Raw genomic sequence first — 14,340 nt, 5'->3', positions numbered from 1 at the left:
GGAAACAAAGAGTAGTGATAAACGGATCCATTTCAGAATGGCAGGCAGTGACCAGTGGGGTACCGCAGGGATCAATACTGGGACCGCAGCTTTTTATAATATATGTTAATGGTATAGAAGATGGTATTAGAAATAACATTAGCAAATTTGCTGTTGATACTAAGCTGGGTGGCAGGGTGAAATGTGATGAGGATGTTAGGAGTTTACAGGGTGACCTGGACAAGTTAGGTGAGTGGTCAGATGCATGGCAGATGCAGTTTAATGTGGATAAATGTATGGTTATCCACTTTGGTGGCAAGAACAGGAAGGCAGATTACTACCTAAATGGAATCAATTTAGGTAAAGGGGTAGTACAGAGAGATCTGGGTGTTCTTGTACAGCAGTCAATGAAGGTAAGCATGCAGGTACAGCAGGTAGTGAAGAAGGCTAATAGCATGCTGGCCTTCATAACAAGAGGGATTGAGTATAGGGCCCTGGTGAGACCACACCTGGAGTATTGTGTGCAGTTCTGGTCTCCAAATTTCAGGAAAGACATTCTGGCTATTGAGGGAGTGCAGCATAGGTTCATGAGGTCAATTCCTGGAATGGTGGGATTACCTTACACTGAAAGACTGGAGCGACTGGGCTTGTGTACCCTTGAGTTTAGAATACTGAGAGGGGATCTGATCGAGACATGTAAGATTATTAAAGGATTGGACACTCTGGAGGCAGGAAACATGTTTCTGCCGATGGGTGAGAGCCGAACCCAGAGGACACAACTTAAAAATACGGGGTAGACCATTTAGGACAGAGATGAGGAGAAACTTCTTCACCCAGAGAGTGGTGGCTGTGTGGAATGCTCTGCCCCAGAGGGCAGTGGAGGCCCAGTCTCTGGATTCATTTAAGAAAGAGTTGGATAGAGCTCTCAAAGATAGTGGAATCAAGGGTTATGGAGATAAGACAGGAACAGGATACTGATTAAGGATGATCAGCCATGATCATATTGAATGGTGGTGCAGGCTCGAAGGGCAGAATGGCCTACTCCTGCAACTATTCTCTATTGTCTACATACTTAGCCAAATGACTTTCAAACATTGCAACTGTACCTGCATCCACCATTTCCTTTGGCAGTTCATTCCATACATGAATCACTCTCTTGCCCCTCATGTTCTTTTTAAATTTTTCTCTTCTTACCTTAAAAATTCATGCCTTAGTTTTGAACTCACCCATCCTTTGAGTGGCATGGTGGTTCAGTGGTTAGCACTGCTGCCTCACAGCGCCAGGGATCCAGGTTCAATTCCACCTTAAAGTGACTGTCTGTGTGGAGCTTGCATATTCTATCCATGTCTGTGTGGGTTTCTTCCAGGTGCTTCAGTTTCCTCCGACAGTCCAAAGATGCACAAGTGAGGTGGATTGGCCATGGGAAATGCAGGGTTACATAAATAGGGTAGGGGGGGTGAGTCTGGATGGGATGTGCTTTGGAGGGTCAATCTGGACTCAATCGGCCGAACGGCCTGCTTTCAGACTATAGGGATTCTATTGGATAAGAAGATTAGATTACTTACAGTGTGGAAACAGGCCCTCCGGCCCAACAAGTCCACACCGCCCCGCCGAAGCGTAACCCACCCATACCCCTACATCTACATCTACATCTACCCCTTACCTAACACTACGGGCAATTTAGCATGGCCAATTCACCTGACCTGCACATCTTTGGACTGTGGGAGGAAACCGGAGCACCCGGAGGAAACCCACGCAGACACGGGGAGAACGTGCAAACTCCACACAGTCGGTCGCCTGAGGCGGGAATTGAACCCGGGTCTCCGGCGCTGCGAGGCAGCAGTGCTAACCACTGTGCCACCGTTCCGCCCTCTATGATTCTATAAAAAACCGTTGTCATACACCTTACCTATGCCCTTCATGATTTTATAAACCTCAGGAAGGTTAACCCTCAACTTCCTATGCTCCAGTGAAAAAACATTACAGCCTTTCCAGTCTATTTTTATACCTCAAACCCTCCATTCCTGACAACATCTTGGTAAATCTTTTCCGAACCATTTCCAGTTTAATAATTTCCTTGCTATAATAAGGCAACCAATGTGCCAGTCAGTAAAAATTCCCAGACACACACCACTTACAGTAAGTGTCTTATGCAACGAGAGTGTAAGAAAATTTATTTTAATATTTGACAAGAGCCCCTCTGTGCCCCTGGCGAGGAGTAGAGGGACTCCAGCCAGTCAATATAAACAAACACCTTCAAATGACCCTTACTTTTCTCTGAAGATCTCTTTTTCATGGTCTCCCCAATGGTTTAGAAGCTGCTGTTCCTTGTACACCTTCATGGGATCTTCCATTAACCCATTCATGTTGATAAATTTAACACGTTGTTGGTCTGCATCGAACAGCATTGGTGGAACGACAGCTAATTGTCGCATCTGCTTCTCTGTGTTCTACAGGGAAATGAATGCAAACTTCATTGGTAACACCTTTCTTCCAGGAGCTGCCTGGCATGCAGTGAGCAACTTGCTGGTTGTACAGTCTCATCACTCTGAACATGACTGAGTGCAGCCCATATCCAGTGCTCAGTGTTTGTTGCTTGTAAAATACCTGCACCCCCTGAAGCAGGCAGCCTGCCTCCATATTCCCCTCCAAGGTGATTTATTCCTCTTCAAAGAGAACTGTACTCATTGAGAGGAATTCGCTGCATTCTGATTATTTTAGCAGATGAACAAACTGTGGCGGGATTGGGAACACTGAGGGGTATGGGGAGCTTTTCCTGAGGGATGTCAAGGTTCAAGCATCAAAACTTTCCAGCTTTAGTAAAATTCTGACAGGGTTATTAGTCTCTCAGAACTGTCAGTTTAGGGAGGAACATCAGCAAAGTTTTCTTTATTTTCTGAATGAATATTCAATATTAAAAAAAGTTCAATGAGGCCACAGACACCTCAAGAAAAAAATTCCCCCAAATTCTCCAAATTCATGAAACACACTAATTGATTCAGTAATTATTTCAGTACATCCCCCTGTTTTCCCCTCAGAATTTCCAGTCTTCATAAACTCTCGTAAGTGACAAGTGCAAAGACAAGGAGGAACAAATTGTTTCTAACTCCCAGTGAGTTTTCACCCGAGGTCATCTGAGGGAGAAAGATTCAAAGACTGCTCAATGGCACTAGCCCTCGGGCTGTGACCTGCACTGTGTCCCTGTGAGGGATGGTGTCTGTTCACAGGGAGGAGTAGACTGTTCCTTGCTGACTCATCCTACATGCACTCGACTGTAGTGAGCCCCCAGCTCCAAACCCACATTGTCCTGGGGCAAGAGACAAAACTGTGGTAAATCCCGAAGAGAACGCAGTGTGACAGTTTGTAAAGAGAAAACTCACCTCTTGTTCTGAAAGTCCATCAATAATTTCAGAGATTTCATGCTCGCTCCGAGCCACAGTTGCTGACAGTGTGCAGCCTCGCTGTCCTACCCTGCTGATAAAGTATATCAAGAACAAGTAAATCTCACAGTCAGCTCCATCTGAAGAACAATAGCTCAGGACTATCAACATTCTGTGAATGGTGACTTTCTCACAGCTATATGTGGGGTGCACTATGCTCAAGGTAAAAGCAACATCTGTCAAACAACAATGACACTTTGTTGCATTGAAGTTTGCTGAACTCTTGGGTGTGTGAAAAACCATCCCCAATTATCAAACTGTTCCAATTAACTGAATGCAGCAAGATCCATAACATACACTACAACAGTAAAGAGTAAAAAGTCATGGCAAAGGTTTGATTAGTTTGGAGTATACAGAGCTCAATGCTGAATAACTGCTCTCAACTTGTTACTAACTTACTACAGTATAATTCGATCTGTCAGAAATCAATCTACTTCAGTGTACAACTCGTATTTCTTAGGATGTTTGGTTCAGATGGAGAAAATATTTTGTTCTATGCAGCTTAGCAGATACCTACTGGGCCTGTTTAAAACGAACAGTGACTTGGAATTAGGAAATGATATTCGATGTTATGACAGCATTCCATTTCTCAAATTCCCAATCAGATCTACGGAGATGAAGAAATCTCTGAATAATAACTACATTACGTTTCTTCAATGACTGCAATCAACAACACGCTGCATCTCAAGTGTACATTGTGAGATTGTGTTGTGAAAAATGAATGAAAATTCAAACAAGTTTCCTGAAGATTATATCTGCAATAAAAGCCGTTGGTTGTGAATCCTATCAGATCGAATGGATCAGTTGGAGAGACAGTTAGAGGCAATGAGGGATTTACAAGAGCAAGGGGATGTGATGGATGGCAGTTATAGGAAGGGGGGAAAGTCTCAGATACAGTCACGTAGATGGGTTAACTCCAGAGAGGTAGGCACCTAGTGCAGAAGTCTTCTGTGGCTATCCCCATTTCAAACATATATGTTGTTTTGGAAAATATAGGGGGTGATGGAGTCTCAGGGATACGTAGCACGAACAGCCAAGTTTCTAGTATTGACACTGGCTCAAATGTGATGAGAGGTATGTCAGGTTCCAAGCAACTGACTGTATTAGGAGACTCTCTAGCTCGAGGTACAGGCAGACGTTTCTGTGGCCAGCAGTGACAAATCAGAATGGTGCGTTGCTTCCCTGGTGCCCGGATCAAGGATGTCTCAGAGAGAGTGCAGGATGTTCTCAAGGGGAGAGGGGCCAGCAGGAGGTCATTGTACACGTTGGAACCAATGACATAGGAAGGGAAAAGGTTGAGATTCTGAATGGAGATTACAGAGTTAGGCAGCAAGTTAAAAAAGGAGGTCCTCGAGAGTAGTAATATCTGGATTACTCCCAGTGCTGCGAGCTAGTGAGGGCAGGAATAGGAGGATAGAGCAGATGAATGCATGGCTGAGGAGCTGGTGTATGGGAGAAGGATTCTCATTTTTGGATCATTGGAATGTCTTTTGGGGTAGATGTGATCTGTACAAGAAGGACGGATTGCACCTAAATTGGAAGGGGACTAATATACTGGTAGGGAGATTTCCCATAGCTGCTCAGTAGGATCTAAACTAGTAAAGTTGTGTGCGTGTGGGTGTGCGTGGTGGGGGGGGCGGGGGGGGCTGGACCCAGGGAGACGGTGGGGAAAAAGATCGATCTGAGACGGATACAGTTGAGAACAAAGGTGAGACAAACAGTCAGGGCAGGCAGGGACAAGGTGGGACTAATAAATTAAACTGCATTTATTTCAATACAAGGGGCCTAACAGGGAAGGCAGATGAACTCAGGGCATGGTTAGGAACATGGGACTGGGATATCATTGCAATTACAGAAACATGGCTCAGCGATGGGCAGGACTGGCAGCTAAATGTTCCAGGATACAAATGCTATAGGAAGGATAGAAAGGGTGGCAAGGGAGGAGGGGGAGTGGCATTACAACTGTGCTGAGGAAGGATATTCCCGGAAATACATCCAGGGAAGTTATTTGGATGGAACTGAGAAATAAGAAAGGGATGATCACCTTATTGGGATTGTATTATAGATCCCCAATAGTCAGAGGGAAATTGAGAAACAAACTTGTAAGGCGATCTCAGCTATCTGTAAGAATAATAAGGTAGTTATGGTAGGGGATTTTAACTTTCCAAACATAGATTGGGACTGCCATAGTGTTAAGGGTTTAGATGGAGAGGAATTTGTTAAATGTGTACAAGAAAATTTTCTGATTCAGTATGTGGATGTAGCCACTAGAGAAGGTGCAAAACTTGACCTACCTTTGGGAAATAAGGCAGGGCAGGTGACTGAAGTGTCAGTGGGGGAGCACTTTGGGCCAGCGAACATAATTCTATTAGTTTTAAAATAGTGATGGAAAAGGATAGACCAGATCTAAAAGTTGAAGTTCTAAATTAGAGAAAGGCCAATTTCAATGGTATTAGGCAAGAGCTTTCAAAAGCTGACTGGGGGCAGATATTCGCAGGTAAAGGGATGGTTGGAAAATGGGAAGCCTTCAGAAATGAGATAATAAGAATCCAGAGAAAGTATATTCCTGTCAGAGTGAGAGGGAAGGCTGGTAGATATAGGGAATGCTGGATAACTAAAGAAATTGAGGGTTTGGTTAAGAAAAAGAAGGAAGCATATGTCAGGTATAGACAGGAGAGATCAAGTGAATCCTGAGAAGAGTATAAAGGCAGTAGGAGTATACTTACGAGGGAAATCAGGAGGGCAAAAAGGGGACATGAGATAGCTTTGGCAATTAAAGTTAAGGAGAATCCAAAGGATTTTTACAAATACATTAAGGACAAAAGGGTAACTAAGGAGAGAATACAGCCCCTCAAAGATCAGCAAGGCGGCCTTTGTGTGGAGCCACAGGAGATGGGGGAGACACTAAAAAAGTATTGTGGAAAAGGTCATGGAAGACATATAGATGACATATAGGGAAATAGATGGTGACATCTTAACAAATGTCCATATTACAGAAGAGGAAGAGCTGGACGCCTTGAAACACATAAAAATGGATAAATCCCCAGGACCTGATCAGGTGTGCCCTAGAACTCTGTGGGAAGCTAGGGAAATGATTGCTGAGCCTCTTGCTGAGAGATTAGTATCATCGATAGTCACAGGTGAGGTGCCCAAAGACTGGAGGTTGGCAAACATGGTGCCACTGTTTAAGAAGGGCGGTAAAGACAAGCCAGGGAAGTATAGACAGGTGAGCCTGACATCAGCGATGGGCAAGTTGTTGGAGGGAATCCTGAGGGACAGGATGTACATGTATTTGGAAAGGCAAGGACTGATTCGGGAGAGTCAACATGGCTTTGTGCGTGGGAAATCATGTCTCTCAAACTTGATTGAGTTTTTTGAAGAAGTAACAAAGAAGATTGATGTGGGCAGAGCAGTAGATGTGATCTATACGGACTTCAGTAAGGTGTTCGACAAGGTTCCCCATGGGAGACTGATTAGCAAGGTTAGATCTCACAGAATACAGGAAGAACTAGCCATTTGGATACAGAACTGGGTCAAAGGTAGAAAACAAAGGGTGGTGGTGGAGGGCTGTTTTTCAGACTGGAGGCCTGTGACCAGTGGAGTGCCACAAGGATCGGTGCTGGGTCCACTACTTTTCATCATTTATATAAAACAGGTACAATTAGTAAGTTTGCAGATGACACTAAAATTGGAGGTGTAGTGGACAGCGAAGGAAGTTACCTCAGATTACAACAGGGTCTTGATCAGATGGGCCAATGGGCTAAGAAGTGGCAGACGGAGTTTAATTTAGATAAATACGAGATGCTGTATTTTGGGAAAGCAAATCTTAGCAGGACTTATACACTTAATGGTAAGGTCCTAGGGAGTGTTGCTGAACAAAGAGACCTTGGAGTGCAGGTTCATAGCTCCTTGAAAGTGGAGTCGCAGGTAGATAGGATAGTAAAGGAGGTGTTTGGTATGCTTTCCTTTATTGGTCAGAGTATTGAGTACAGGAGTTGGGAGGTCATGATGCAGCTGTACAGGACATTGGTTAGGCCACTTTTGGAATATTGCATGCAATTCTGGTCTCCATCTTGTCAGAAAGATTTTGTGAAACTTTAAAGTTTTACAAGGATGTTGCCAGGGTTGGAGGGTTTGAGCTATAGGGAGAGGCTGAACAAGCTGGGACTGTTTTCCCTGGAGCATCGGAGGCTGAGGGGTGACCTTATAGAGGTTTATAAAATCATGAGGGGCTTGGATAGGGTAAATAGACAAAGTCTCTTCCCTGGAGTTGGGGAGTCCAGAACCAGATGACATAGATTTAGGGTGAGAGGGGAAAGATATAAAAGAGACCTAAGGGGCAACTTTTTCATGCAGAGGATAGTACTTGTATGGAATGAGCTGCCAGAGGAAGTGGTGGAGGCTGGTACAGTTACAACATTTAAAAGGCATTTGGATGGGTATATGAATAGGAAGGAATATGAATATGAATAGGCTTGGAGGGATATGGGCCGGGTGCTGGCAGGTGGGACTAGTTTGGGTTGGGATATCTGGTCGACATGGACAAATTAGACCGAATGGTCTGTTTCTGTGCTGTACGTTTCTATGACTCAATGACTCTGTAAGTGGAGTTTAATGTCTTCAGACAATGTTTGATAAGGAGTAGTCAGTATGGCATTATGAGTGGGAGATCGGGACTCACAAATTTTATTGATGAAGTGACCAGAAAGGTTGATGAGGGCAGGGTGGTAGATGTATGGATTTCAGAAAGGCTTTTGATAGGGTTCCACATGGGAGGCTGCTCTGGAAGGTTAGATGGCATGGAATCCAGGGGGAGCTGGCAAATTGGATACAAAACTGGCTTGATGGTAGGAAGCAGAGGGTAATAGTGGAAGGATGCTCATCTGACTGCAGGCCTGTGATTAATGGAGTGCCTCAGGGGTCGGTGCTGGGCTCATTACTGTTTGTTATCTATATCAATAATTTGGATGAGAATGTACAAGGCATGGATAGTAAGTTTGCAGATGACACTAAAATAAGCGATATCGTGGACAGTGAGGAAGGCAATCAGAAATTGCAGCAGGACCTTGATCAGCTGGGCTAGTGGGCCGAGAAATGGCAAATAGAGTTTAATATTTCAGAAAGTCAAATTAAGTTAGGGGTTTCATGGTGAATGGTAGGGCCTTAAGGAGTGTAGTGGAACAGAGGGATCTTGGAGTTCAGGTTCACAGTTCTCTGAAAGTGGAGTCACAGATAGACAGGGCAGTGAAGACAACTTTTGGGTCACTGGCCTTCATCAGTCAGAACCCTAAGTAAAGAAGCTGGGAAGTTATGTTGCCATTATACAAGATGTTGGTGAGGCCTCACTTGGAGTATTGTTCAGATTTGGTCACTTTGCTACAGGAAGGATGTTATTAAACTGGAAAGAGTGCAGAAGAAATTTACAAGGATGTTGCCTGGACTCAATGATCTGATTTATAGGGAGAGGTTAGACAAGGTTTCAAGAAGGGTAATAGGGAAATCCCTGGCAAATACAGACCAGTCAGTCTTATGTCTGTGGTCAGCAAAGATTTGGAAAGAATCCAGAGGGATAGGATTTATGACTATTTGGCAAAGCATAGTGTGATCAAAGGCAGTCAGCATAGCATTGTGAGGGTCAGGTCATGCCTCACAAATCTTATTGAGTTCTTTGAGGAGGTGACAAGACAGGTCGACAACGGTAGAGCAGTGGATGTGGTGTATATGGACTTCAGTAAGGCATTTGATAAGGTTCCCCATGATAGGCTCATTCATAAAGTCAGGAAGTATGGGATACGGGGAGATCTGGCTATCTGGATTCAGAATTGGCTGGCTGACAGAAGGCAGAGAGTGGTTGTAGATGGAAAGTATTCTGCCTGGAGGTCAGTGTTGAGTGGGGTTCCACAGGGCTCTGTTCTTGGGCCTCTGCTCTTTGTAGTTTTTATAAATGACTTGGATGAGGAGGTTGAGGGGTGGGTTAGTAAATTTGCAGATGACACAAAGATTGGAGATACCATCGATAGTATAGAGGGCTATTGCAGGCTGCAGCGCGACATAGACAGGATGCAGAGCTGGGTTGAGAAATGGCAGGTGGAGTTCAACCTGAATAAATGCAAAGTGATACATTTTGGAAGGTCAAACTTGAATGCTGAATATAGGATTAAAGACAGGATTCTTGGCAGTGTGGAGGAACAGAGGGATCTGGGTGTGCAAGTTCATAGATCCCTCAAAGTTGCCACCCAAGTGGATAGGGTTGTTTAGAAAGCATATGGTGTTTTGGCTTTCATTAACAGGGGGATCGAGTTCAAGAGCTGCGAGGTTTTGCTGCAGCTCTACAAGACCCTGGTGAGACCACACTTGGAATATTGTGTCCAGTTCTGGTCGCCCTACTATAGGAAAGATAGAGGCTTTGGAGAGGGTGCAAAGAAGGTTTATCAGGATGCTGCCTGGACTGGAGGGCTTGTCTTATGAAGGAAGGTTGAATAAACTCGGACCTTTCTCTCTGGAGAGAAGGAGGAAGAGAGGAGACCTGATCAAGGTGTACAAAATAATGAGAGGAATAGATAGAGTCAATAGCCAGAGACTTTTCCCCATGGCAGGATTGACTGGTACGAAAAGTCATAGTTTGAAGATATCAGGAAGAAGGTATAAAGGAGACGTCAGAGGGAGGCTCTTTACGCAGAGAATTGTGAATGCATGGAATGCGTAGCCAGCGGCGGTGGTGGAAGCAGAGTCATTGGGGACATTTAAGCGACTGCTGGACATCCACATGGATAGCAGTGAGTTGAGGGGTGCGTAGGTTAAGTTACTATATTTTCCATAAGAATTAAATCTCGGCACAACATTGTGGGCCAAAGGGCCTGTTCTGTGCTGTACATTTCTATGTTCTATGTTCTAGGACTTTTAGTTTACAGGCTAGGAGAGTGAGTGGAGAGCTTACAGAGGTGTATAAGATCATGACAGGCATGGATAAGGAGAATGCATTCAGTCTTTTTCCTAGGATTGGGGAATCGAGGGCTAGACGGCATCAGTTTAAGGTTAGAGGGGCAAGAATAAAAGGGAACCTGAAGGGCAACTTGTTAGACAGAGGGTGGTACACATATGGAATGAGCTGCCATCGGAAGTGGTTGAGGTGGGGTACTTTAACAACATTTAAAAAGGTATTTGGACAAATACATAGATAGGAAAGGATTAGAGGGATTATGTGTCGAGGAGAATTGATGTTTCGGGCAAGAGCCCTTCATCAGGAATGCTCCTTGGATGCTGCCTGACCTGCTGTGCTTTTCCAGCACTCAACTCTCAACTCTGATCTCCAGCATCTGTGTTCCTCACTTTCTCCCATCAGAAGGATATGGGCCAAGCACAGGGACATTTTGGTCAGCATACACCAGTTTGGGGCAAAGGGCCTGTCTCTGTGTTGTAGGACTCTATGACTTTGTACCTTTGCATTCGTTCCTGCAGCTCTCGCTGTTTGCGAATCTCTGGAAACTGTCGCTCATAGTATTCCCGCACCTTGTTTTCCTTGGCTCGTCGCCGTGGGTTACTCTCAATGCGTTCAATCTTCTTTTCCCAGACTTCCATCAGCTGGTCATACCGTTGACAAAATTTCTGTTCCTAGAAAAGATGAAAGGATAGGGCGTTGGGACAATTCTCTCAATCTCTTCAACACTGCATAGAAGTGACCACTGACTCTGCTCCCTCTCAAACAGCAGGCGTTGTTAGGGGAAATGCCAATAAACATAGGAATAAGAAAATGAGGAGACCATTCAGTCCCTTCAGCCTGCTCAGCCATTCACAAAGAGCATTGCTGATCTGTTATTCTCATCATGGCCCACATCTCTCTCACTGTTCCTCATTGTCTGAAGTTGCCAGTTTGTTGTGAAGGTGAGAAATTCTGCTGCCAAGGTAGAGTGAGCAGTTCCAGAATTCCTGATCACATCTGTCCCAGCGAGTCATGGCTCTAATATGACAGAGCTTGGAGCTAATCACAGCAGATCAGCAGTGGCAGAAATGACTTTGTCAGAAAGGTTTATAAAGCCAGGCACAGGTTAAAGTACATACTAATTCTAGATCATAATCCCAATTCTGTGCTCCTGGCCCTGCTGTCCCAGGCCAATCTCAGCCCCTCTAACCTTTGCCTTAGCAACTACCTACAAGCAGGGTCCCACATCTCTTCTACATTGGGTTCTGGGTTTGAAACAATACCATGTGCACTCTCCCAATTTCTGAAAAGTTAAAGTGGAAAAATAGAAGTTGAAAACTTCTCTGCAATTGTGTGGAGATTGTTATTACAAGAGATTCCAAACTGACTGCATATTGGAGTCTGCTGGGGTAGACTTCCCTGGAATTCCGTTATATCCTCCTGATGCTAAACATGGGCCTGACCCTAATAATGCCCTTTCACCCCAACCCTAAGGTTTTAGTCCCTCCAACCCTTCACTAATCCCCAACCCTCATTTAAGTTCTTCACAAAGTCTCTTGTGGACAGAGAAAGCTCAGGGGAATGGGGCTGCCAACTGCACAATGGGCTGAATAGCCTTCATTGGTATTATTCTGGGATTCCCTTGAACCAGCCGGACTGAGGTTTGCACATATTTAGCAAGTAGCTTTACGGCTAATACTTTAATTGTACAGCAAAAGAGACAAATCACAAGAAGTAAGAGGATATAAAAGAAAAGACATCAGCAACTGGAAAGTAGCCTCACCCAATGTTTCCGAGCATGGTTCCTCCGTTTGAAATACAAAATCAACCGCTTCCTCATCACTTGGTTTCTGAAATATTAAGAGAACAAATTTAAAGCTCTGATAGTAGCCAACACTCTGTACACAGCATCAAATGATTCGCACGGAGAAAGGACAGTGATCCATACGATCGCTGATGATCCGCATGGAAAACAGACAGAGGCGATCACAGAGGGTCACTGGGGGTTGTGGTTGTCTCAGAGTTACGGGGAGGTCACAGAAGGCCATGGAGAATCACAGAGGTCACAGAAGGTCACTGGGGTCGCAGAGGTCCATGGGGAGGTCACGAAGAGTCATGGATGAGAAGCACTGGGCTTCTTGATGAGAGCGAAGCTGCCATATGGATGGGACTTGGGAAAATGTGTGAGGAATGAGGTGATGACGGGGTGAGGGATGACATCACAGAATGAGGGGTTGAGCTGGGTGAGGAGATGCTTAAGGGGGATGATGGTAAAGGTGAGGGATTGAGGCAAGTGAGGGGAGTGACAGTTGTGAGGCAGAGGAGTAGTAAGGGTTGAGGGAAGCGAGGGCATGAGGAAATGAGGAGAGTGCAGGGGTGAGGGGGTAGAGATTGACAGGGATGAGGGGTAGTGAGGGTGTACATTGGTGAGGGATTGACAGGCGTGGGGAGTGCAGAGGGGAGTGTGCGGGGACTGGAAGGAGCGAGTAGGCGGGAGAAAAATGAGGGGCTTGCAGAGGGGGAGGAGACTGTGCAGGTGAGGGTTGTCACATCTACAAAGTATCAGAGCATCGAGTCGTCCCTCCTCATCTCGTCGTCGTCTTGGAAACATTCACCTCAGTAACCCGTTTTCTTAAAGCTGTTTAAACAAATACAAAGAAAATATAGCCCTCAGCCTCACATACCCTCAACTTTACGAGGTTTAGGGTGAGAGGGGAAAAATATAAAAGGGGCAACGTTTTCACCCAGAGAGTGGTACGTGTGTGGAATGAGCTGCCAGAGGAAGTGGTGGAGGCTGGTACAATTGTAACATTTAAGAGGCATTTAGATGGGTATATGAATAGGAAGGGTTTGGAGGGATATGGGCCGGGTACTGGCAGGTGGGACTAGATTGGGTTGGGATATCTGGTCGGCATGGACGAGTTGGACCGAAGGGTCTGTTTCCGTGCTGTACATCTCTATGACACTCACCTTTATACTCTCCAGTCACTTAGTTTAATAAATTAATTTTCATTTAAATATCTTTGGAGATATGCAGGAATATTCTGCTCGAGGAAGAAAATAGATATAACAGCAACTTTTACTTTTATACTTTTTGCAGCAGAGAGCGTCGGGAGCTGGGCGGAAGTGAGGTCGGAGCGCAGAGCTGGTCGGGAAGGTAAGTGATTGTTATCTGAGTGGAGAAGGAACCCGAGACACTACACGTATAGTGTCTCCCACCCTCCCTCCTCCTCTAACCTAAAAAAACCGGTAAGCTACTCAGTGTTCTTGTTTTGGAGACTAAATGTAGAGTTATGGCAGCGCAGGCAGTGGAATGTTCCTCCTGCAGGATGTTTGAAGTAGGGGTGACCACCGATGCTCCTGCCGACTTCATCTGCAGGAAATGCAGTCAGCTCCAGCTCCTCACAGAACGCGTTAGGGAACTGGAGCTGGAGTTGGATGAACTGAGAATTATTCGAGAGGCTGAGAGGGTGATAGATAGAAGCTGCAGGGACATAGTTAAGCCAGAGAACAGAGGTAGCTGGGTAACAGTTAGAGGTGGGAAGGGGAGGAAGCAGGCAGTGCAGGGATCCCATGTGGTCGTTCCCCTCAACAATAAGTATACCGCTTTGGATACTGTTGGGGGGGAACGGCCTAGCAGGGGTAAGCTGCAGTGACTGGGTCTCTGGCACGAGGTCCGGTTCTGAGGCTCAGAAGGGAAAGGGGGAGAGGAGGAGAGCGCTAGTTATAGGAGACTGTATAGTTAGAGGGACAGACAGGCGGACATGGGCGAGACTCTCGGTTGGTTTGTTGCCTCCCGGGTGCCAGGGTCCGAGATGTCTCAGACCGTGTCTTCAGAATCCTTAAGGGGGAGGGTGTGCAGCCAGAAGTCGTGGTGCACATTGGCACCAACGACATAGGTAGGAAGAGGGGTAGGGAGGTCATTCAGGAGCTCAGGGAGTTAGGCTGAAAGCTAAAAGCTAGGACGGACAGAGTCATCATCTCTGGGTTGTTGCCGAAGCC

The 14,340-nt window shown here is 45.5% G+C and overlaps 1 protein-coding gene across 9 annotated transcripts in view; it reads right to left on the bottom strand.

The window, feature by feature from the left end:
- ncor2 (nuclear receptor corepressor 2) overlaps positions 1-14,340 on the bottom strand; it is a 244,980-nt gene that overhangs the window by 138,417 nt on the left and 92,223 nt on the right. For 7 of the 9 annotated variants that reach the window (XM_072587584.1, XM_072587583.1, XM_072587589.1 and 4 more), the window contains 4 exons: positions 12,122-12,188; positions 10,858-11,030; positions 3,360-3,453; positions 2,251-2,429 (listed from right to left, as the gene is read on the bottom strand). In XM_072587584.1, the coding sequence (XP_072443685.1) occupies positions 2,251-2,429; positions 3,360-3,453; positions 10,858-11,030; positions 12,122-12,188 (513 nt within the window). The remainder of the gene's footprint in view (positions 1-2,250; positions 2,430-3,359; positions 3,454-10,857; positions 11,031-12,121; positions 12,189-14,340) is intronic. The other 2 variants (XM_072587587.1, XM_072587590.1) reach the window with 1 other exon arrangement.

This window comes from Chiloscyllium punctatum, chromosome 17 (assembly GCF_047496795.1).
Source record: "Chiloscyllium punctatum isolate Juve2018m chromosome 17, sChiPun1.3, whole genome shotgun sequence".
NCBI classification, from domain to species: domain Eukaryota; kingdom Metazoa; phylum Chordata; class Chondrichthyes; order Orectolobiformes; family Hemiscylliidae; genus Chiloscyllium; species Chiloscyllium punctatum.
This window is presented reverse-complemented; position numbering and strand designations above follow the sequence as displayed.